This window comes from Suncus etruscus, chromosome 1 (assembly GCF_024139225.1).
Source record: "Suncus etruscus isolate mSunEtr1 chromosome 1, mSunEtr1.pri.cur, whole genome shotgun sequence".
Classification (NCBI taxonomy): domain Eukaryota; kingdom Metazoa; phylum Chordata; class Mammalia; order Eulipotyphla; family Soricidae; genus Suncus; species Suncus etruscus.
In genome coordinates this window covers 11,124,417-11,148,527 of record NC_064848.1, presented here as the reverse complement: position 1 = coordinate 11,148,527, position 24,111 = coordinate 11,124,417, and the positions used below count along the sequence as shown (strand labels likewise).

At 48.1% G+C, this 24,111-nt stretch overlaps 2 protein-coding genes across 3 annotated transcripts in view; both read left to right on the top strand.

The window, feature by feature from the left end:
- Positions 1-3,240: 3,240 nt before the first annotated feature.
- On the top strand, positions 3,241-21,840 carry PKM (pyruvate kinase M1/2). 2 transcript variants are annotated; one of them, XM_049777884.1, is made up of 11 exons: positions 3,241-3,388; positions 5,622-5,803; positions 7,239-7,330; positions 10,437-10,568; positions 11,268-11,454; positions 12,382-12,652; positions 13,875-14,025; positions 14,251-14,403; positions 18,747-18,913; positions 20,328-20,509; positions 21,126-21,840. In XM_049777884.1, the coding sequence occupies exons 2-11, from the start codon at positions 5,650-5,652 to the stop codon at positions 21,230-21,232; spliced, it is 1,596 nt and encodes a 531-aa protein (XP_049633841.1). In that variant the 5' UTR covers positions 3,241-3,388; positions 5,622-5,649; the 3' UTR covers positions 21,233-21,840. The 2 variants fall into 2 exon arrangements, with proteins under 2 accessions (XP_049633841.1, XP_049633840.1); XM_049777883.1 differs by lacking the exon at positions 18,747-18,913 and adding an exon at positions 18,241-18,407 and having other exon boundaries at positions 3,242-3,388.
- Positions 21,841-22,856: 1,016 nt separating this feature from the next.
- The window catches only part of GRAMD2A (GRAM domain containing 2A), a 38,893-nt gene continuing 37,638 nt past the window's right edge, over positions 22,857-24,111 (top strand). The window contains exon 1 of the mRNA XM_049778741.1: positions 22,857-22,864. The gene's annotated coding sequence lies outside the window, so the exon portion shown is untranslated. The remainder of the gene's footprint in view (positions 22,865-24,111) is intronic.

Sequence of the window (24,111 nt, the reverse complement as noted above, 5' to 3'; positions counted from 1 at the left end):
CAGGCTCAAGAATAAGGCTCCTGCTGTACCTGGGCACAGCTTTTGTCACCATCTGGGGATTCTTCAGGCTTCTGCTGGCTGGAGGTTGGCCCTGCATGTCTGTGCCTCCCAGGGAGGAGGGTGATGCAGTAGTGAGTCAACCTGGCACCCACAGGGCTGCGTGTCCTGACAGGCACTGTGCAGAGAACCACGAGGGAGGAGTGCTTCCCAGAGGCCAATTTTGAGAAACAAGAGCTGACTGCTACCTTTGTGCTGGAGGAGTGATATGGTCTGTTCAGAGGACCTGTTGTGAAGAGAAGAGGTGTGAGGACCTTAAGAAATGGATGAGGAAAACCTTCCCATGCTTAACCCTTTTCTGGTAGATGGAAGGGCTTGAAGGGCTTGAAGACTTGTTGGGTCCTTATGGGCATAGAAAATCAATGTCTGCAGGCAGACCAAATTGTTGCTGTTTAAATCCACTCACTTTTTTTTTTTCCTTTTAAGAGAAGGGGTGGATATTTGGGCCACGCTCGACTATGCTCAGGACTTATACCTGGCTCTACTCAGGGATCATTCCTGACATTCTGGGATGCAGTACCAGGGATTTGAACTGGGATCGACTGCATGCAAGGCAAGCATCCGATCTACTGTATTATTTCATGTCCCCCCCAAAAAAATTATTGTTTGTTTGGTACTTTGTAGTCTGGGTGAGCAGAAAATCACAACTTCCAGACCTCAGATTTCATATAAGATAGTGAGATAGAGCTTGTCTTTGAGCTCAGTGTAATTGTGTTTGTGGGCCTGGAGGAGCCTTTCTGTATCAGTGTGTCTTTGTCATTAGGATTAAGGTTGGATTTAACAGGAAAAGAAGCTTCTTGTATTTGATCAAGTAACTAATAGATCTTAGTAACTAATGGAATTAACCACGGTTCATATTAACTTTTGGGTTTTCTTTTCCTTTGTGTGTGGCTCTCAATATCAATCCAGGGCTTCACATGCAAGGCAAGTACTCAGCTACTGAGCTTTATCCCTGGGCAACTTAATTTTTGAATGTGTGTCATGGTTGACTTTCCTTTGCTTCATTGCTGCTGTTGTGCTGTCAGGTGGTCACACTTGCTTAGTTGTAGTGCTCACACTCTTGGGTCTGTGGCACATTTGGCTTGTTGCTCATACTTTGGTGCAAGGTTGTATACCTTAGCTATGTGCTTGTATGAATGTTGAATGTTCAGGCTCCTTTAGTTGTGGGGCTCATGTACATTTTTAATTACAGTGTTCTTTGAACTCATCACTGTAGTTTTTGCAACCACCTGGCTCAGGATCGAGGTCAATTTGGGACTGAATTCATAGCCTCATGCTTGCAAGGCAAAGCTTACTGGACCATCACCCAGGCTCTTATTGTGGTGACTTTCACTTTTCCAGTTGGGTTATTCTTGCACGGTGGTCTGGCGCCATTTTGCCATTTTGTACTAGGGATTGAATCCCAGACACCCTCAGGCAATGCATAAGTGTTGAATTAAATAATTGAGGATGGAGACGGATGGCGGTGGATGGCGATGGATTTCTTTCTGCCATCCCAGGCCACGTGGCTCCGCAACCCCATCCAGCCGGCGGGTCTCAGGCCCAGGTGATCGGTGTAATCAAGACTCACTCACAGGCAGGCATTAGGAAGCATCATCTTTATTCATGCCCTGACCACCACAGGTGTGTGGCCTATCTCATAACCTTTCAAGCATTCGGCCATTCTTAGCCCTGCATCTTATAATTCAGCCATCTTCCTTTTGGGCTCCATGCTGGTCAAAGACCAGAACGCAGAGACCCAAAAGCCAGAGCGCCCAGCAGCGCAGAAAAGGCCCGAATCCCCTCGGTCCAAGGCTTATCTAACTTTTCCAAGACCCCTCCCAGGAATGGGCAGGGTCTTGCAGGTAAGGTCACACATAATATCTGGTTCCCAAGACCCCTCCCAGAAATGGGTGGGTCTCAGGTATCTACACCTAAATCCAGGGTCTCAGATAGGTACACCTACACATAAGCTTGCAGCTCTTTGAGCTATCTCCTTGGACAATGTTGGCTTCTTTTAAACACTTGAAATTTTCCTGCAGTGTAATTGTGATCAATGATACAAGATTTGTGTCACTGCTACATTTAAATGATAAACTCTTGAGTGTACTGTATAGAGTAGCATTTGCTACTTAGTGGAACTGGGTTTTTTAAGCTCTTTGGGGGGAGAGGTGGGACCCATTCTCGGTAGTGCTCAGGGTTTATTCAGCACTCAGGGATCACTCCTGGCAAGTTCAGTAGACCATATGGGGTGCTGGGAATTGAAGTGGACTGGCTGTGTGCAAAGCCTTGCCCACTATACTATAACTGGATCCTTCACATTTATTTTAATCCCAACAGTTTGACAGGACTTATAAATTTCATTTTCAAAAGCTGTACATCAGTAGCTTTTAAATACTATAACTTATATTAGTACATATATTAAAAAATTGCTGTAATTCTACCACTCAGATAACTTGCTATTAACTTTTGGTGACTATCCTTCATGCTTTTATGTATGCTTAACTGCTTTCATCTCCCTCACCTCTTCTAGGAAGAAAAGAAAGGACCAGCTTATTAATGTATTAATTTTTTGTTTTGGTTTTTGTGCTACACATGGTGGTATTCAGGGATCACTCCTGACAGATTGGGGGCACCATATGAGGTGCTGGAGCTCAAACCCAGGTTGGTTGTATATAAGGCAAACACCTTACCTGCTGCATTATTGCTCCAGCCCCAAAAGGACTAGGTTTTTTTTTTTTTTTTTTTTATAAAATAGAATAGGAAAACATGATTAGATCCTAGAATTTAGTGAGAAGTCTGTCTTTAGGACTTAGGATAGGAAATAAAGCATTACAGAGGAGCCAGTGAAAACTTGCTGTTACTTGTGAGTTTTCCTTGTCTTTTTTTTTTTTTTTTTTTTTTGGTTTTTGGGTCATACATGGCAGCGCTCAGGAGTTACTCCTGACTCTGCTTTCAGAAATTGCTTCTGGCAGACTCAGGGGACCATATGGAATGCCAGGATTCGAACCGGGGTTCATCCTGTGTTGGCTGCGTGCAAGGCAAATGCCTTACCGCTGTGCTATTGCTTCGGCCCATTCCCTGCCATTTTTTTAGGCTGCTCCTGTGTTTTCCCTTATAATATCGCTGAATCTCTAGAAGCAGCTTTCTGGAGATCTGCTTATTTAGGTCATTTCTCCATTAGCCCAAAAAGCCTAAGTTATACTCAGCTTTTACCTTAATCTTTGTGCAGCTCTGCAGGGAGAACCATATTCAGCTCCGAGCAGTCTTTGCAAGTGGGGCCACGGAGACTGCCTGAGCAAAACCATTACCATCATTCTGTTACTGGAAGCCCGAATTCAGAGAACACAAGGTATGCTCCCAACCAGATTTTTTTCAAGGAGAGACGAGACCCTCATAATGACTGAGACTCAGATGTGCCCGCTCATGAATGTAGGAGTGAGTTTAGTCATTGCTGCATACTCATTCAGCTCTTCATCTATCTATTCATGTCACAGTCCTTAAACTGAATGACTCTTCATGGAGGTAACAGCATAGTCTTTGTGTCCCAGCTGGCATGATATGCCATCTGGTACCATCTTGTCAGTAAATGTGACTTTAACATGCAGACTTGCCTACATTGACACTATTCAGTCCTGCTTTGGTCATGGAGATAGGCCAACAGACCCTATCTGCTCAGGCTGTTCTGTTGGTAATTCAGAACTGGTTATTATTTGGGGAGGCAAGAGTAGATATAATAAAGAGGTATTCAAGTACTCAAAATCATCTAAGTACTCTGGTTCTAAAAGAAAAGAGAATTAATTGCTCAGGGGCCAGAACGATAGTATTCGATAGATAGTGTTAGGGTGTTTGCCTTGCATATGGCCAACCCAGGACCAACCCAGGTTTGATTCCTGGCATCCCTATAGTCCCCCAAGTCTGCCAAGAGTCATTTCTGGCACATAGCCAGGAGTAACCCGTGAGTGGCACTGATTGTGGCCCAAACACACCCCTCCCCCAATAAAACATTTCAGACTCTAAATTGAGGACCTGTTGCTGACAAATGGGTTGCTCATAATTGGTCACGAAACACAGTTCCTTGGGATTTTTCCAGGTGGTGACAGACAATGCTCTCCTTGTACCACCCCCCCCCCCCAGAGGGATCTCAAAGTCAAGTGAGGAGAGTAGAGAATAGGTTCTATGTATGGGCTGGTGTGGTTTGAGTCCTGTTTTGGATGAGGGGGACTCACATATTTGTGCTCATGGTTTACTCCTGCAGCACTTGAGGAGATCATGTGCTCCGCTGGGGATTGAATCTGGGTGACTGAAAACAAGGCATGCACCTCCCTGCTGTACTACCTTTCCAACTCTTGCATGTTAGGGGGAGGTGGGACAGGGCTAAAGAGGGGCTCATTCTGGGCCTAAGTCAAAGGCTTTAAAAGGGAGTGGCCCTTAGTCTGAGAACTTGCGGAAAGGCACAGCTTTCAGATGCAGGACTTTTGGCTCACTTCTTTTTACCTGGTGCTTCTTGACCACTGCCCAGAAGCGCCTTCTCATCTTTGTCTCTAATCAGCCAACTAACCGGCTGAGTGAGTTTAGTTGTAATGAAGAAAAGCAAAGGTCGTGACAGTTGTCAGGATTGTGACCCTGGCTGCTTAATTGCCTAGAACAGATGGTCTTTGTTACTGGTGCTGGACTTCCCTTTAACTTACAAAGCAACTCAGAGTGACATGTCCGAAAATCAGTTGGGGAAAAGATTGACAGGCAGCTGGAATCTTCTAAAACTACATTATTATCACTATTATTATTACTGAAATGATTATTGTCACTGTAACGGCAGTACCCCTGTAGTCGTTGTGGGTTGTATGCAACTTCCTAGAGTAAAAGTAGGTGTGATTTTTTTTTTTTTTTTTTTTTTGGTCCAGGTCCTGGTGATGTTAGCATTTAGAATTATGGTTGGGGACTCCTGTTTAGGGACTGGTTTTTATTGCTTCTCATGGGCTGGGACCAACTTTTAGGGTTGAGGGAAGATCAGGAATAAATGTCAGTTATGTTCTGAGTTAGTAGAAATCTATATATAATTCAGGAGCCGGACTGCCTGGTTGGGAGTTGTCTTACAGCAAGAACAATCACTGGCCTTCAGTGGGGACTGTTAAAGAGTGAATGTGGGTGCCACACCCTGTAATAAACATTTGCAGCGTTTTCAAAGTTCTAGATTTACCAGGGTACTAAACTAGGAGTTGGTTGTCTCTATCACTGGAAGATTAATTGCAATTTCCTGTTGAGGACATACATTTAGTGGATATAAAGTTTGATTTACAGGATTTAGAGGGTCAGCAATAAAACTGGCTGGTAAATGGATGTGGGTAAGCGATCTTCTAATGGAGGCCTGAGATGTCTATGTGTTGGGCATGAGGTTTTCACATGACCTTTGAGGGTCTTCCTGAGACCCTTGAGTATCATCCATGTAGCCCGAGTGTGGCAGCCCTCCCAGCGGCTTGTGCATGGAGTGTGCTGATTGAGTTAATGTGTAAGCAGAAAGCAACCTCTGTGCCAATTGGTGTGTTAACTCGGCTGGGCTTCTCAGATGGATCCTTTCTCTTCAGTTCCCCTGGACCCAGGACTTTAGCAGCCATGTCGAAGTCCCAGAGTGATGCTGGAACAGCCTTCATTCAGACCCAGCAGCTGCATGCAGCCATGGCCGACACTTTCCTGGAGCATATGTGCCGCCTGGACATTGACTCGGCTCCTATCACAGCCCGTAACACTGGCATCATCTGCACCATCGGTGAGTATATGTCCCTCTACATTCCAGACAGATGCTTTGGTTTTCCTCTCCTGAAATGACCGAGTGCTGAGTGAGATACTAAACAGATCATTTTTTGAGGGGTAGAGGGCTCACTTCTGGAGGTGCTGAGGATCAAATCCTAGATTTCTGCATATAAAAAAAAGTGCTTTAGCCCTATGAGTCATTACTTTGGCCTTCTAAACTGATTATTATAGTAAGTTTGACTAAAGCCTTCTAGTTTTCTTTACACTCTCCTCCCCACTTTAATAAATCTAGATCCTTGGGCCTGAGTGACTGTACAGTGGTAGACCATTTGCCTTGCACATGGCTGACCCAGATTTTATTCTCAGCACCCCATGTGGTCCTCTGAGTACTGCCAGGAATAATTTCTGAGTGCAAAGTCAGGAGTAACCCCTGAGTACTACCAAACAAAAAACCAAAAAACCTAGGACTCATGCATGCAAAGTGCAGATTTCCAGCCTCAGAGACCCTTTTGATACGCTTTGTGTAACATTGATTTTGGCCTTGGATAGCTGGCTGAATTTTATAGTGAGTAAAGAGACTGAGTCTTTCCTTTGTTCCAGTTAGATCCTGCAGGATTTGTGATTTCTTTTCTCCTTCCTTCCTTCCTTCCTTCCTTCCTTCCTTCCTTCCTTCCTTCCTTCCTTCCTTCCTTCCTTCCTTCCTTCCTTCCTTCCTTCCTTCCTTCCTTCCTTCCCTCCCTCCCTCCCTCCCTCCCCCCCCCCCTCCCACCCTTTCTTTTTTTTCTTTTTTTTTTTTTTTTTTTTTTTGGTATAGTAGGGGTGGCCCTCCTGGTGATTCTCAGGAATTACTCCAGGTGGAGCTCAGGGAACCATATGGGATATTGAGGATTGAACCTGGATCAGTTGTGTGCAAGATATATGCCCTACCTGTTGTTGTATTGTTTCAGCCCCAAATCCTGCAGGAAAAAGAGGTAGCCAGAAAATGGACTAGCCTAGTAAAAACCAGTTCTTTCTAGAATTTTTGGCTCTTTGGGGAGGTAAAATTTAGAGGGAAAATAAAATATTAAGAGTTCTTTAAATTTCTGGAGCTGAAGAGGTAGAATTGAATGCTGAATGCCTTCTAAGTACAGTTAGGTATGACACCTCCCCTCCCAGAAAAAATAGTTCTTTAAACTTGAAATCAACTGGGGCCAGAGTGGTGGCTCTAGAGGTAAGGTGTCTGTCTGCCTTGTGCACGCTAGCCTAGGATGGACCGCGTTTGGATTTCCCGGCGTCCCCAAGCTAGGAGCGATTTCTGAGCACATAGCCAGGAGTAACCCCTGAGCGTCACCGGGTGTGGCCCCAAAACCAAAAAACAAAACCAACAACAACAAAAACCTTAAAATCAACTTAAAGGGTTATTCCTACTCTGAATAATTAACACTTGGGCTTTTATAACTATCTCTTACTAGGTCCAGCCTCCCGATCCGTGGAGATGTTGAAGGAGATGATTAAGTCAGGAATGAATGTGGCTCGCCTGAACTTCTCTCACGGAACTCATGAGGTGAGCCTGTTAGGCATTTTGGTCTCTGGGACAGCTTGTTGAGGTGAGGATACATTGTACCTTTAGCTACAGTGCGGTAGGTAAGAATGAATATGAGTTTTACATCTTTTGAGAAAAGTATCTTCATGAGCTTACTCTCAATTTATTTTCGAGAACAAAAATTTCCCAATCTTTGCAACTCAAGAGGAGAGTCTCTTTAAGCTGAGATGACCCACTTTGCCTCAGAACTGGTCTTCTTAAACACCTGTGTTACTACTGGCCCTCCAAGGAAAACATGGAAGGGTTCCACGGAAAAGCCCTCTTAGCTATTAGCTCGGTCACAGAATGCACTTCATGTTTTCTTTAATGCCCTAAAATAGTGGTGAGCTGAAAGATCCTCCACAAATTGATTCTAAGTCAGACCCATCTCTTGTTGCCAGGTAGCAACTTACTTAATGCATTTGTCTGGCTTTTGATCACTTCCTCAGCATTGTTTCAACCTATTTGTCCCAAGGTTTTTGGTATATTAAAATAAAACAGGTTCACTTACTTCTCCAGGAGTCTGGTGGGAATATATTTACCCTGAGCTATTTATGAACTTGCTTGACTTGGAGATAGGCCTGAGCCAGAGAGACAGCCCTTTTGGGAAGTGCTCCATTCCTGCCTGTTCCACGTTCAGAGCCAACTCAGTTTGGGGGAAGTGTGGGTGCTTGGAGGACTGATTTTTCTCAAACCCTTAGGTTCAACCATTAGTTCGTGTTGGTAGGGGAGTCGCGGGTGAGGCAGGTGGTAGGGGTTGCCCTCTGGCATTTGGAAGCTGGTGTTAAGTTCAGAGTAAAAATAAAACCCTAGGAAATGCAACCCAAGATGTGAAGTCCCCCTTTCTGGAAACATGAGCTTCCACACTGAGTCCCTAACCCATGTTCCATAAACAGCCGATGGCCTGGCGAGCAATCCTCATCTCTGTCCCCATCTGTCTGTCCATCTTCCCGCCTCTCCTATCATGGAGGCTTGACCAAATTGGGTACGGTTGACTCAGTCAGCTGTGAGACAGGTGCCTGGTGGCATCTTGTAATTTTCCAAGTTAGGGGGTCCTCAGCTTCTATCAAAAGAAGGGTCTCCATAGCTCTATTCTGTAAGGATTGGTTTGCTGTTGGAGAGTGCTCAAGTGGGCATGAAAGGAACAGAAATAAATCTGGAGCTGACCTTTAGCCGAACTCTCCTGTCCACTCCACTGGTAAAATAACACCGGGTAGCTCTGATGCAGCAAGGCTGAGTGGGTTCTGCAGTAGCTGTCAGAGTGGGAAACACAGGGAACTTGGTATTGTTAGGAGGCTGTGAAGGTGAATTGCTTATGACAAGATTAGAAGAGGATTTAGAAAGGAAAAAAAAAAAAGCACTGCTTCTTGATTTAATTTGAGCTTTTTGACAAGAAAGAAATGCTAAGATCAGATTTGGGCTTACGGATCTGAAAGGGGATCTAATGGAGTGTCCTATAAATAGATTGAGTGCAGATCTCAGCTCTTCACATGCACATTTGTTCAGAACATGCTTTTCTAGCTTGTGCCATCTTAGAGATTCTAAGCGTAATGCTGATAATGCTTTCTCTTCTCACACTGTCTTCTGACTGTTTTGCCACAATTGGCAGGCAAGCGAGCAACTATCTTATGAAGATGTGGTCCTGTGTCATGCTAGCCCGAAATTATAAATTAAAAGTACTAACCCAAGTGAATGCGGCCAAGGAAATTCCAGGAGCTCAGAGTTCTCATTTTGGGATAGAGTGGGCAGTGTAGTATAACATAGATTAGGTGGTTATTCCTGTTTTAATTAATCACATATCCATTTGCTTGTCAATTCCTAGAAAATGACATTTGGCAGTACACAGTATTTGTTCCTCTAAAATGTCATTTCTTTTTTTTTTTTTTTTTTTTTTGGTTTTTGGTTTTTGGGCCACACCCGTTTGACGTTCAGGGGTTACTCCTGGCTATGTGCTCAGAAATCGCCCCTGGCTTGGGGGGACCATATGGGACGCCGGGGGATCGAACCGCGGTCCGTTCCTTGGCTAGCGCTTGTAAGGCAGACACCTTACGTCTAGCGCCACCTTCCCGGCCCCCTAAAATGTCATTTCTACCTGTGATCAGTCTGTAGTCTGTGCTCTTTGATTGTAAGCCAGCAGTAGAAATTTTTGCTATTTAAAATTAGGAGCTTCTATTCATCACATGAAACCCCCAAATTAAAAAAATCGCCATATTAAGTATTCTGATTTTTCTTCAGATGATATAAATCTTTTACCTTTTACTAAAAACAAAAATTACTAGTGGTTCTCATTGGATATTTCTGGATAAAAACTGAAAATGTCAAAAAAATAAAAAATAAAAACTGAAAATGTCAAGACACAAATTCTAAGCCAGCATCCTTGAAGAGTAAGCCCCGCTTCATTTCCTTCTAAGAAGTGCTTGCCACCCTAGGTAGCGAGGGTTAGTAAGGTGACAAAGCCCAGAATGTAGAGTGTCATATTAATGGTGCTTCTGCTATTGGCCTACTACACTGTTGACATCTGAGCGATGGGTCCCTTTTCAGTTAAACAGCCATGGCAAATGAGAAAATAGGAAGATTGGAGTCAGGATTTGTTGCAAGAGAACTTGTAAAAGACAGTTACAAGAAAGGCATATTCTCGCCTTTCCCTATACCATTCTCATTTCTGATTCACTTCTGGAAAGTGATTGTGAAATTGTGCCTGTGTACTCTTAGCAATGTGTTATTTAGCTTGGGCAACTATTTGTTAAAGTAAATAACTTTGAGTTTAAACTGCAGCAGGAATCAATAGGGGAAAAGCTCTGAATTACCAACTATTAGAATCTGATTGTTAGACTAGCATTACTCAAACACAATTCTGAAGCTATTTATGTCGTTTTTTTGTTTTACTTGGAGTAAAAGAAAAGCCAGAGGAGATCCTTTTCTTCATGTTGAAGATGCCTGGCCTTTTATGGGTTTCAGAGGTTACCTATGTTCTTAAGATTTGCTCTTAGAGTGAATGGCTGATACCATTGAGTGATGGACACACCATCTCTCCACATACTCTGAGTCCAAGGCTCATTCTAGTGCCCTCTTTCTCCCTCTCATGTAGTATCATGCAGAGACTATCAAGAATGTGCGTGCGGCCACAGAGAGCTTTGCTTCTGACCCCATTCTCTACCGACCAGTTGCTGTCGCCCTGGACACTAAGGGACCTGAGATCCGAACTGGGCTCATTAAGGGCGTGAGTATCCTTCTTTAGCAGCCTCTTCCCTGCCCAGAAGCCATAATCCTGATTTTGGGTTTATAAATGACAGTTTAATTCATTGCTGCCAGAAATAATGGCCCACTCACCCACTCCACACACTTTGCTAAGAAATTAGAAAGGACTCTTATTTTTTTCTCAAACTTTCCAACTCCATCTGGAAAAAAACTTTTTTGGTTTCTTTTCTCTTATTAAATCACATAACTGAATTATCATGGAGTTTCTCTTGATTTCCTTAACCCATATTTAAAGAATATAATCACCCAACTACAAACATGTTTGTAATCCTGGTGCTTAAATTTATTTATTTATTTGTTTATTTGTTTATTTATTTTTATTTTTGGGCCACACCCAGCAATGCTCAGGGGTTACTCCTGGCTGTCTGCTCAGAAATAGCTCCTGGCAGGCACGGGGACCATATGGGACACCCAGGATTCGAACCAACCGCCTTTGGTCCTGGATCGGCTGCTTGCAAGGCAAACGCCGCTGTGCTATCTCTCCGGGCCCTTAAATATATATATTTTTAAAAACTATAATCATTTATTCCCAGAGGAAAATGCTTTTTCATTGCTTAAGTATGACCATTGTTCCCCAGAAGGTACATCTTTCCTTCCTGCCAGCAGGGCTGGACTCTCCCTGCACTCTGAACTCAGGCATTCTTGATTATCTTGTTTGCAGAGTGGCACCGCAGAGGTGGAGCTCAAGAAGGGTGCCAAGCTCAAGATCACTCTGGATAATGCCTACATGGAAAAGTGTGATGAGAACACGCTGTGGCTGGACTACAAGAACATCTGCAAAGTGGTGGAAGTAGGCAGCAAGATCTACGTAGATGACGGTCTTATTTCTCTGCAGGTGAAAGAGAAAGGTAAGTACTGGGGTCAGGTCATTGACAAAATTTATCTCCCATCTCTAAATTTCTTTTGACTTAAGAGCAGAAGTTTGACCAACAAAAATTCTCTGTGATTAAGAAGCTGGCTTTACTGGGGTAGAGAGCAGGGACGCTGGGGTAGGCTTTAGGGTCTCAGAAGAGCAGGGCCTGACATATGTCCAGAGGCCCACAGTTCAGGAATTATCTGACTGTGTAACTGATGAGGGTGAGCCACCATTTTAGCCCCTGTGTTTTCAAACTCATTCACATTAAACTGGTAAGTCCTACTTCTTGGAGATGGTCATCTTCTGGCAGCTAGGGAGATAGAACTTGGCCTGGTGAGAGCTTCAATTATCTGCTCCCTTGTTTTGTTTGGAGATAGCATAGAGCAGATAGGACTGTCTGCTGCAAAGGACTATCTTCAAGGGCTATTAGAAACAGTTCTTGGGGCCGGAGAGATAGCATGGAGGTAGGGCGTTTGCCTTTCATGCAGGAGGTCGGTGGTTCGAAACCTGGCATCCCATATGGTCCCTTGAGCCTGCCAGGAGCGATTTCTGAGCATAGAGCCAGAAGTAACCCCTGAGCGCTGCCTGGTATGACCCAAAAACCAAAAACCAAACAAACAAACAAAAACAGTTCTTAAGGGGCCAGAGCTGTGGCACAGGCGGTAAGCGTCTGCCTTTCGCACGCTAGTCTAGGATGAACCTGAGTTTGATCCCCTGAGTGCCGCTGGGTGTGATCCAAATCCCCCAAAAATTACTCCTGGTGGGCTTGGGGGACAATATGTGTGGAATGCCAGGGATTGAACCTGGGTCTGCTTGCCTGCAAGGCAAGCGCTTTACCCACTGTACTGTCTGTCCGGCTGAAGGACTTACTTACTGAGGACACTTGCCCTTGTTCTATCCCCCTTTTCTTTCTGAATAGGTGCTGACTATCTGGTGACAGAGGTGGAGAATGGGGGCTCCTTGGGCAGCAAGAAAGGCGTGAACCTTCCTGGTGCTGCTGTGGATCTGCCTGCTGTGTCAGAAAAGGATATTCAGGATCTGAAGTTTGGGGTGGAGCAGGATGTGGATATGGTGTTTGCATCTTTCATCCGCAAGGCAGCAGATGTCCATGAAGTTAGAAAAGTCCTTGGAGAGAAAGGAAAGAATATCAAAATAATCAGCAAGATCGAGAACCATGAGGGAGTTCGGAGGTAAGTCCCTGTCTCCTGTTCAGTATCCTGCTAATCCTTGCTGCCTGCGTATCCCAGTGCAGGCTGCTACATCTGCCCTAGCCCCCTGAGTCAGGCAGTCTGCAGGGGCAGAGTGGTAGGCATAGGGATTAGAACAAAAAGATCACTTAATGGCTACTTCTTGGGTGGATGCCAGCCTCTCGGTCCTGTTTCCTGGGTCAAGGACAGTACTGGAAAAACAGCACAAATACTACCATGTTTGCTTACTAAAGAGACTGCTGGGAGGGAAGCTTAGCACTCTGGAAAGGATTCCTTGTAATCCCTCACTGGGAGCCATAGGTCACCTTGGACTGTTGTTGACATTGAAACTCTGTGTCTTCTCTTTAATGGCCCCTGGGCTTTTTCTGTCCTGATATGAGCATTTCAGGACAAAGCATGTCATTCTACATGTTTGTATGTCTGAGCTCAGTGCCTTCCATTCCCATACTTACTAAGAGCACGAGGTTGGCCAGTTTGGTGGTACTGGTCCTCTTTGACTCCCCACCAGTGTCACAGGTCCAGTCTGCACATTTCGGACTAAGTTGGCCTTGGTTTTGGTTGCTGCTTGGGGTTTTCTTTTGGGTCCTCCCTTGGCCATCGTGATGCCATGGGTGTTCATAGGCCTTGGCATGGGAGACTAAACAAAGCCACCTAGACTCAGGCCTTCTGTAGCTGGGGACCACATCAAATACTGTTCTCATGTTTTTTTCACTGGACTAGACTGGGCTGGGTTAGTTCTTCAGTGGCCTCAGGTTACCTTGTAGCCTAGGAAGTGATATTGAGGCCTAACGGGATGTGGGTAGAGAGGAAATGAATATATAGCGCTGTGGAGGTGCTCCTGGTCAATTAGTGGGCTACCAGTAGGATAGGAGGGAACCGATGTTGTTAGAATGCCCCAACCCAGCATGTGCATGATGCTCTTACTGGGTTTAGCAAGGTGTAAGAGCAGCCCAGTCAGAGTCTCAGGGGAGCATATCTGAGCATTCTTCCTGGTCTTTGGGTCACACCTGGCAGTGCTCAGGGGTTACTCCTGGCTCTACACTCAGAAATCAGGCACAGGGGACCATATGGGATGCCGGGATTCGAACTACCATCCTTCTACATGGAAGGAAAACACCTTAACTTCGTGCTATCTCACTGGCCCTTCTTCCTGGTTTTTTGTGACCCATGTTCCATAGTCTTTCTCTCCTACCTTCCCTGTCAGGTTTGACGAGATCCTGGAAGCCAGTGATGGGATCATGGTGGCCCGTGGTGATCTTGGCATTGAGATCCCTGCAGAGAAGGTCTTCCTTGCTCAGAAGATGATGATTGGACGGTGCAACCGGGCTGGGAAGCCAGTCATCTGCGCCACACAGGCAGGTGTCTTCTATTGCACATAAAACTTCCTGGCCTCCCCCGGGGTCTCTACTATCCTTGTCCTTGGTCTCTCTCCCTCTCCCCCAATGTCTCACATGCTCATATACAGATACTTACTTGTACAGCCCTTTCCCACATGCGCACATGCATACTCCAGGGCATCAGTTGGTAGCCCATTGTCCTTGAGGACAGCCCCGTCTCATGAATACACTCTCCCTTCCCAGATGCTGGAGAGCATGATCAAGAAGCCTCGTCCCACCAGGGCTGAGGGCAGCGATGTGGCCAATGCAGTGTTGGATGGAGCTGACTGCATCATGCTGTCTGGAGAGACAGCCAAGGGGGACTATCCCCTGGAGGCTGTGCGCATGCAGCATCTGGTGAGTTTTGATCTTTGGCCTGGTTCAGATGTGGAGGCAGGCTCTGGTGCAGTGACTTTTTTTTTTTTTTTTGGAGGTTTTCGTCTCCAGAATCTTTTGATTTGGTTTGGTTTGGTTTGGTTTGGTTTTGAACCACACCCGCCGGTGCTCAGGGGTTACTCCTGGCTCTGCACACAGAAATTACTCTTGGCAGGCTTGGGAGACTATATGGGATGCCGTGGATCAAATCTGTTTCGGCTGCGTGCAAGGCAAATGCTCTGCCCACTGTGCTATTATTATAGCTCTAGAACCTTTTATTATCTTGTCCTTCAAGTTCCAACAAGTATGAGGATGTGTGTGCTGTGGCGGGGGTGGCTTTTGTTGTTTGGAATTTCGGAATGTTCTGCTTTCTGCCCACATCCCCACTGTGCCCTTTTTTGCCCTTTTTAGTCAGGGCATTCTCTTTCACTGAATAGAGCCCAAGCCACTGCTGGCTTCTGGGTTGATCCCCCTTCTCTTGGGATATTTTATCTTCCTCTGGATAATTCCAGGGGACTCTGCTTTGTTCTGTAGAAGGTCATGTATCCTTCCAGTCATCCTCCCATTTGACTTCCCTTGCCTGCCTACACTGGGAGACATTTACTGTATGTTTCTACAATAATGCCTTTGGGCCTGCCCCGGAAGCTCTTGTTTACACTGAGCTGGCTTGGAGCTGGCCTTGCATGGTAACCGCGAATGGGACCTGCTTTGCTGGGCTGTTGCTCTCACTGCACACTAAAGAATGAATGTGAACGACAGCTGACAGTCCCACAAACAGAAGGGGAAGGAAGGGTGGACGATTTTAGTGCTACTGGGGCAAGAGTATCAGAGTTTTGGATTGTATTCATCCTCCTCGTCCCAGGGAGGATAGATCTTTTCTGCCTTTATGCTGGGCTAGGTCCCACTGCCTGGCTCTTTTCCAGGTGAGATTTGGTACTCCTGTGATTTATCCAATCCTTCTCGGAGAGTGAGGGTAGATTGACAAAGGGATCTAGTCAGATTTACCTATGCCTAGAGAAGAGAGTCCTGCAAACAAACTTCCCCTCAGTGGTCCTAGGTCAGTGCTTATTAGATGTATGGCTTGTTGAACTTGCCTCTTACCCAGAAATGGTCTTATCTTTAATTTGCCTATATATTCTCTGGGTAGTGAATTAATAACAATACCCTTGGTGTGACACTTGCTCCCAGAGCTTCCCAAAATTAATTTTCATGCTATTTATTAATTTGTTTTTATTTATGTGTTTATTTTGATTTTTGGGCCACACCTACTAGTGTTTAGGTGTTAATCCTGGCTCTATGCTCAGGAATCACTCCTGGCTGGTTTGGGGGACTGATCATCAGGGAAGCCGGGGATTGAATCCGGATTTGCTGCATGCAGATGAGAAGACATATTTCTCTCCTCCTTTTTTTTTTTTTTTTTGTTTTTGTTTTTGTTTTTGGGTCATACCCAGCAGCGCTCAGGGGTCACTCCTGGCTCTATGCTCAGAAATCCTTCCTGGCAGACTCTGGGGACCATATGGGATGCTGGGATTCGAACCACCGTCCTTCTGCATGCAAGTCAAATGCTTTACCTCCATTCTATCTCTCTGGCCCTGAGAAGACATATTTCTATTGAACACTTTGAAGTCTTCTGAGAAATTCTTAGCATACTGGTGATTGAAAGATCCATGTTGAGGTTGGTCCCAGCCCTGGGCTGCCTATGTGCCCTGACCCTGGCTGCTGCCGCTGCCTCTGGGTGCTACTCCTATGCTGCTCCTATGCCTAGGAATCTTTTTAATTATTTAAGCACCGTGATTACAAGGTTGTTCATAATACAGTTGGTTTTTTTCCCCACAATTCCAAAGTTGTTCATGATGAGTTTACCAGTGCACTTTTCCAGCCACTGCCCATTGACCTCCTCCTCACATCTACCTGAGTGCTTTCACTCTCACAGGAAATGATAGACCTGAACCAGTGACCCCATTGGGAAAGGCTGTTGTTATGGAAAGGGGTTCTCCACACACCTCCTTTCTCTAGTGGCCTCCTTAGGCCTCCTAGGCTGTTTGCATAGCCTCAGACTTTGACCAGATTGTCATCTGTGACCTAAACCTTAAATTCAAAAATCTGTTTTGTGTGTCTGAGCAAATCACTTCCCTCATAAAGCCTTACTGTAAAGAGAGTTATATGTGTTTAATTATAGGCTGAGTATCAAATATTCATAACTGTTATGCTGGGTGATAGAATCTTCATAACTTTCATAAGAGAGATTTCATCCCAGGGACTTAAGTGGAGGAACACATGATAATGGAGCCTGGTTTTCACCCACTTGTTTCCCTCCCCTCAAACCAGAATTCTCTGAGATCTGCAGGATCTGACTGGATGAGGGACTAAGATTTAGATTCTAGCCTCTGACTTCCCTGCCTGCTTTTCCATGCCCCCACTCTGCTATGATCAGACAGATGCCGTAGAGACAAGAACAAAGTTTGGGCGCCGGCACTGTTCCATGAGGACAGGGCCAGCTGGTGCCAGCTCCATTTCAGTCCCGCAGTCAGCACTGGCCGGCAGCTTCTCCTCTTAACTGTTGGCCGCTTTCTTCTATGTGTAACTGGTGCAACTAATGACCTGTGACTGAGGGCTAGGCAGTACCAGGTAATGGCTGTTCTCCTGTTTGTCCCTTCTCAGGCTGCATGTGCTCTACTGGTAGAGAAAAAAACTTCTTAACCTAGTAAATCTTGCCACACTTCTTAGCCTGTCACATTAATGATATGGGGGGACTGATTCTTCCTCGCCAACATTCTCTCAAGGGTGCTGGAAATCATGATATAATCCTCTAAAGCTTACCTTCTAATCCTAGGTGTGCTTTGATTGGAGTCTCTATAAATAACTCAGTGACATTCTCATGACTTAATCACTAGATGTTAATCGTGGTCTGATTAAACTATGTGCTTTTATGGAGTCTATCTCTTCACATGGCTGTTCACTAGACCTTACAGGAGTGGCCTTTGTCCACCTGCTTTTTTTTTTTTTTTAATTTTGGGCCACACCTTGTGTTGCTCGGGGCAACTTCTGGCAGTGCTTGGGAGACCAGTGTTGGGGATCCAACACTAACCTTTCATGCTCAGCTCTCTCCTAAGCCCCACCTTCCTGGTGGAGAACATGAGTGCGCCATGGGGCTTGGGGGTGGGGGTGGGGGCTTACCCAGCCATGCTCAGTAGTTACTCCTTACTCTGCACTCAGGAATTACTCCTGGCTGTGCTCAGGAGTAATGGGATCCTGGGGGTCAAACCCAGTTGGCTGCTTGCAGTGCCCCCTCATGGGGCTTCCTTTGGCTTTGCCTGATGCCAGCTCTTCCGAGCTACTTAGTGCGTTTCCATGGCAGCCTCGGGAGAGGCTTGTAGCATTCCTGTCCCGAGGCCAAGTAGCCACCCCCATGTGCCTGGAAGCCTGCAAGAAGCCTGTGGGGAGCAGCCAGCCATGTGAGGAGAGAAGCCTTCTCCTTCCTCTTCTAAGCTGTCACGAGGCAGTGTGCTCAAATCCTGCTGGGGAGTGGCCTGAGCCCAGCCTGAGCATCTCCTTCCGGAGATACTCACACCTGCTGCTGTGTCCAGTCTTTCGTGACTGTCCTTGGGTAGAAACTCCCTCCTCTTCTGGAGGAGAGTGGGAGCAGGTGATGCTGGTCTTCTCCACATATCCTTGGCAGGCTTTCCTCACCCTGCCTCTGCCTGATGGACAGATTGAACCAATTAACCTTTCTGATTGACTGATCCCCTTCTGTTTTTCCATGTGGTTGTCTCTCTCCTCTGTCCTGCCTCCTTCCCTCTCCTCTCCGGAACCCTGCAGATAGCTCGGGAGGCTGAGGCAGCCATGTTCCACCGGCAGCTGTTTGAAGAACTTGTGCGCACCTCCAGTCACTCCACAGACCTCATGGAAGCCATGGCCATGGGCAGCGTGGAGGCTTCTTATAAATGCTTAGCGGCAGCTTTGATAGTTCTGACGGAGTCTGGCAGGTAGGGCCCTGAGGGCAGGTAATGATGTCCAGTCTCCTGCGCCGTCTGTTCTCAAGGATGCCCAGGGCCGAGCCCTGCATCTAAGGTCTGGCTCAGAGCCTCTCTTCTTCAGGAAGTTAGTCAGGGAGGTTAGGGCAGGACCAAAGGGTCCTTCACCTCAGTAGGTGCCAGCACATGTTCCAGCTCCCAAGAGTCATTCAAGCTCTGCTCTTGGCCTGTGCAGGGCCATGTTTCCACTTGGTGTCTGTGGCCTCTTCCTCTCCCTCCCCATTGTGGCACGGCTCTGACAAAGCTCTGTCCCTCCCCCCTCGTCCCTCTGGACGGATATTGCTCCCCTAGATTGCCCGTGAGGCAGAGGCCGCCATCTACCACATGCAATTATTTGAGGAACTCCGCCGCCTGGCCCCCATTACCAGCGACCCCACAGAAGCTGCCGCCGTGGGTGCTGTGGAGGCCTCCTTCAAGTGCTGCAGTGGGGCGATAATCGTCCTTACCAAGTCTGGCAGGTAGGAGGTGGGAGCGGCCCCTGGGGAGGCCCAGCTCAGGGACACCTCTCCTTGGGGACCTGGGTGCTGCGATGCCACTGGGCTCAGGTAAGACCCCTGCAGCTCGTAGCCTGAATCCTACAGGAATGGCATTTCCCAACCCAGGCCCAGAGTGAGCAGACTCCAGTTAGCACTCAGGAGGTTTGCTGGTCATTTTTGATTCCAAGCAAGTTCATAGCCTCACCGTGAACCAGAGATTTCAGCCAGTGACTATAGTGGAGCATAGTCAGGCTATTCTCAAGTTCCCTTTGAACAGTGGTGCTTCACTGTTCTGTGCTGTACCTGTCACTGCGCCTTTCATCATTTCGTGCCTGTGGCCCCACTTCCCCCCAGGGTTGAGGCCTCAGGTTGCAGCCCTGGAAGGGTCATAGAGTTGTCTCGCTTCGTGATGCCAGCAGGTGGTGACCTTCCTAGCCCTGGACAAGGACTCTTCTCCTTCAAGCCTAAGTCAGGGTTCCTGCCTACATGGCCACTGGAGTTTTTTGGAGGAGGGAAAGAGTGGGTGGATGCCCTGTTCTCAGCTTCTGTTCTGAAGCTGGTGGGCAGCTTCAGCATTAGGCTTGACCTTTGTTAAACATTACACCATGGCCATTCAGCTATTTTTAGCTTCAGTCTCCTGGGCTTCCCTCATAAAGGGTTCTGACCTGCCTTGTATGGAAGCCTGGTCTTAGCTTAGGCTCTGGTGCAGCTGCTCTGTGTCCTCAGAATATGCATTCTGAAGACCTGTTTCTCTGTAAGCTCCTTTCTTACTCTTGAAACATAACTGCAGTTACTTGTTTGCATGGGGAATACCCCCTTCAGAGGGTCCCCTGACCCCAAGAGGAGCCCCCACAGGCTCAGCTCATTTAAGTTTGCAGAGAAAGGGGTAGCATTGCCTGTCCTGTGGGTGGTCTGTTTTCTTATTTGTATATGACCTGTCAGGTGCTGTTCATAGGCTTCTTGGTTTGTATATCTTGCTGGCAGAGTGAAGAATGGTTGCTAGCGAGACTGAGCCATGTATGCCTCCTAAGACCAGAATGGAAAATTTAGTGGGCCATATGGACAAGCATATGAGACTGACCAGGCTAAGGCAGTCTTTTTCATGACCCTGTCATGCAAGGTCATATGGAGAGAACAATGATGAAGCTACGTGCTGTAGAACATGCAGACGGAAAAATCCAGGCACAACCTTGGAAGGCAGTTTCTACCCTTGCTTCCCACCCTGTACCCCCCAGTGGGGCCCAAGAAGTGAATGTTGAAATTGCCAGCACTTGAGGCTGGATTAGTGGGTTGGATTAGAGAGTGAGCTTTGTTGCTACAGGCTCTCTGGCCTTCCTGAGATGTGCCTAGGACACTCCTATTGGTCTCTTATGGCTTGATTCCTGTCCCATTGTAGGTCCGCTCACCAGGTGGCCAGATACCGTCCCCGGGCCCCTATCATTGCTGTGACCCGGAATCATCAGACGGCTCGCCAGGCCCACCTGTACCGTGGCATCTTCCCCGTGGTGTGTAAGGATCCAGTGCAGGATGCCTGGGCTGAGGACGTGGACCTCCGTGTGAACCTGGCCATGAATGTTGGTACGTGAAGGAAAGCCTGCAGGGTATGGGTGCTCCGTAACTAGCTTCTCTGTGATACCTGGGAGAGAGATCATGTAAGACCAGAGAGTACTAGAGACCACACAGACTTTCTCTCTGAATCATTCTCTAACATTCCCAGAGTTCCTAGACTGAGCTAGGAAGGGAAATTTGGAGAGCAATTCAGTTCCGCTCTTTATTCTTTGCATCTGGGGTCCATAGCAGAGGATCCTGGGATGTCAGGATAGTTTGCTCTTGGTCATGAACTCATTTCTGAAGTTTTGGTAATGAAATTGATGGACTTTCTTGTAGAGTAGATGGACACACACAACTGCACGTACATACACACACACCTTTGTTCCTCGATGAGCAGAATGTCAGAGGAGGAGAGAACACAGCTAGTTCTGGCCTTGGGCGAGATTCTCCACTCTTCTCGAGTGAATCATGTCCAAAGGTCTAACTCTGCCATCTGAGTAATAAATAAGGACTAAGGCTAGGCCCTTGCTTTGGTTTGTGAGACTGGTGCCACCTTGTGGTGGGAGGAAGTAAATGTCCTGTCAGGTGCACTAACCCGTAAATGCCTGCCATTTACTCACTCATTTTCTTCTCCTTCCCATAGGCAAGGCCCGAGGCTTCTTCAAGAAGGGAGATGTGGTTATCGTGCTGACTGGGTGGCGCCCTGGCTCTGGCTTCACCAATACCATGCGTGTGGTTCCTGTGCCGTGAGGCGCTGCAGAGCCTCTCCACCGGTCCCTTCCCCACCCCTCCCCAAACCCATCCATAGGTCAGCAACCTGCCTGTAGTTCTCACACAGGGCTGCAGTTGTGGCTCTGGTGGGCCAGGACACCGGGGAAGATGAATGCTTTCGTGAAACATGGCTATTTTTTAAGACCCTACACAGGGCATGGTCCCCCAAGGTCGCCCGCCCATCATGTGTTCCACTGCAGTGAGGGGCAGAGGAGGGGTGCAGGGCTGTAGGCCCTAGAGGGCAGGAGCTCTGTCTCCTTTGTGTACTGTGTCCACTGCCTGTAGAAAACAATTCCCAGACAAGTAGCCCAGCCAGGGGTCAGAAGACCGCAAGAGAGGGGGGCCGCAGGGTCTGGGGCGGGGGGTCCTGGTTGAATTGACTGGCCCTGGTACTTTCTTGCTTCTCCAGCCCCCTAGATTTCCCCCTTTCCCGTTTTGTGGTGCTTCATGCACTTCTGTTCCTGCACTCCACTCAGCAGTCGCCGCAGCAAACACTCCGCCTGCCTGTCACTTTCCTGGCTGCTGCAGCCTTCTCGGGCCTGTTGCTATAGAGCCTACCTGTATGTCAATAAACAACAGCTGAAGCACCTGTTTCCTCTCCTGATGGGGTTGTCGTGGGGTGTGGGGGAGCTGAGCCCAGCCTTCTGAGGAGGTTGGAAGTGGCAAGAGCCTGGGCCTCTGGATGTTCCCACTTTCTGGCTCCCATCAGTCTCCAGAGTGCAGGGTTTGGCTCTCTGGCGACTTAGGGAAGGTGTGGCAGCAACTGCATTTTCAATGCTGCTCCAGGGGAAGAAGAGACTGGTCTCTGGAAATCAAGGGGAGCCTAGCCCCTCTTGCTCTAGTGGGGGAAGACTAGAGAATGATCCTTCTTCTCATCAGCTTTTTTCATCCCTTAGAGCTTGCAACAGAGGCCCCTGATTCAAATCGTCCTGGCTCCTAATAGTGGCCCTGTTCTATTAGTTCCTGGAACACTTGTGACCCTTGGCTCCTTCTGTACCTCGATATGGCACTGATCTACCTTGTACCAGAAACCCCTCACTTCTGACATCTTTAGGAGCTCTTTTGCTCTGATTTTCACACTCAGCTTCTGATCACTTAGCTCGTCCATAGATGTTTAAAATTTTTGCCTGGGGAACTGGCTGAAAAAGTGAAAGCGAATCCTGAATCCTTCCTGGGCATTCCTTTTCTCTTTCAAAATCCCCTCAACTCCCTTCTCTGGGGTGGAGAGAGAGAGCAGTTCAAAATGCACCAGACTTGGGAGTCTGGAGAAGCTGTTGCGCAAGGTAGAAGACTGCAAGTAGAAGGGCTGAAGAAATAAGTGCCTGGAATACCCAAAGCCCTGGCGCAGCCTGGGGGAAGAATACCCGTCCTTAAAGCCCCAAGAAGCTGGGTGGTACCGACCCCGGGGCTCCACCTGGTCTGGAGAGGGGCAGGGGCGGCCAATGCTCTGCGCCTCTTCCTAGGGAGCCAATGGGCAGGCTAGGGCGGGTCCTCTTGGAGCTGCCGGGGGCGGGCTGGGGAGCTCGGATCTGCCGCGCGGGCCGAGCGCTCGCTTTAGGCGACGCGATGACCGCGCTGAGCCGGGGCGAGGCCGCCGGGACGTGCAGGCAGGTACCGGGGACCGCGGGGCTGCGGAGTCTGCGGGCCGGGCTGGGTGGGGAGCGAGGCGGCTGCAAGCGGGCGCTTCCCTTCCCGGCCGCCGGAATGCGCGCTGCGCTCCGGAGCTGCGCCTTGGCGCGCACCCGGGCGTCTCCCGTTGGAGACGGGCCGCAGGATGCCCAGGACAGATGTGGGCTCTGTCTGTCCGAAGGGCCGCGTGGCCGGGACAGGGCGGGGGGTCAGGACGCGTTGCACTTTCTGCACTCACTCATTCACTCATTCATTCATTCATTCATTCGCTTTTAACCCTCCATCCCGACAGCGCAGCATCTGCTCCCCGCCTCTTCCCCTCGCCCGGCTCCGTTTGCACTTGCAGGGACCCGCCGCTGCCCTGGCACGAATCGGCCGCGCCCGCGTGCCTGGCTCTTCCCTTGGGCGGGAGGGCGGGCTGGGACGAGTCTCCAGGTCTTTTTTTTTTTTTTTTTTTTGGTTTTAGGGTCACACCCGGCAACAACGCTCAGGGGTTCCTCCTGGCTCTACACTCAGAAATTGCCCCTGGCAGGCATAGGGGACCCTATGGGATGCGGGGATTCGAACCACCGCCCTTCTGCATACAAGGCAAACACTCTACCTCCATGCTATCTCTCCAGCCCCTGGTCTATCCAAAGTCCCTCTGGAAGCTGGGAAGCTCCTGCAGGTGGGGAAAGGAAGGGGCAGGGGCAGAGGCCAGGCAGGCGACAGGTGACAGGTATCCTGAACAGCGAAATGCTTTGAGGAGAGCTTTGGAGGGTCTCTAAGTACCCTACCCAGCCATCTGGTAGAGTAAAAGCCAACCCTGGACCCACTTCCCCACTGGATTTGGGGGTAGGAGAGCTTTGGAGGGTCTCTAAGTACCCTACCCAGCCATCTGGTAGGGTAAAAGCCAACCCTGGACCCACTTCCCCACTGGATTTGGGGGTAGGATGGGATTCTCCCATCCTGGCCCCAAAGGGTCTAGTGGGGGCTCCATCCAATGTTATTTTGTTACCCCGAAAACTCCCACCACACCGCGTGGTTTGTTAAGGGTTCCCCCATCCTTGCAAGCAAGCACCCAGATCCTCCAGAACGAGCCCAACCCTGACACAGCCCAGCTCGTGGCATGCCCGCCCATGCAAACTCCTGCGGTGAAGTCTGACACTTAGAAGAGCAGGGATGTAGTCAGTGACGGAGGAGGGTGGCATGCAGAGGGGTGGGGTCTGTTTCAAGGGTGGAGGGTGCCT

Coding starts and splice junctions, on each gene's coding strand:
- PKM (XM_049777884.1), top strand. CDS start 5,650: ATGTCGAAGTCCCAGAGTGATGCTGGAACAGCCTTCATTCAGACCCAG. Junction 14,026..14,250: donor CAGTCATCTGCGCCACACAG/GCAGGTGTCTTC, acceptor CTCCCTTCCCAG/ATGCTGGAGAGCATGATCAA. Junction 14,404..18,746: donor CTGTGCGCATGCAGCATCTG/GTGAGTTTTGAT, acceptor TTGCTCCCCTAG/ATTGCCCGTGAGGCAGAGGC.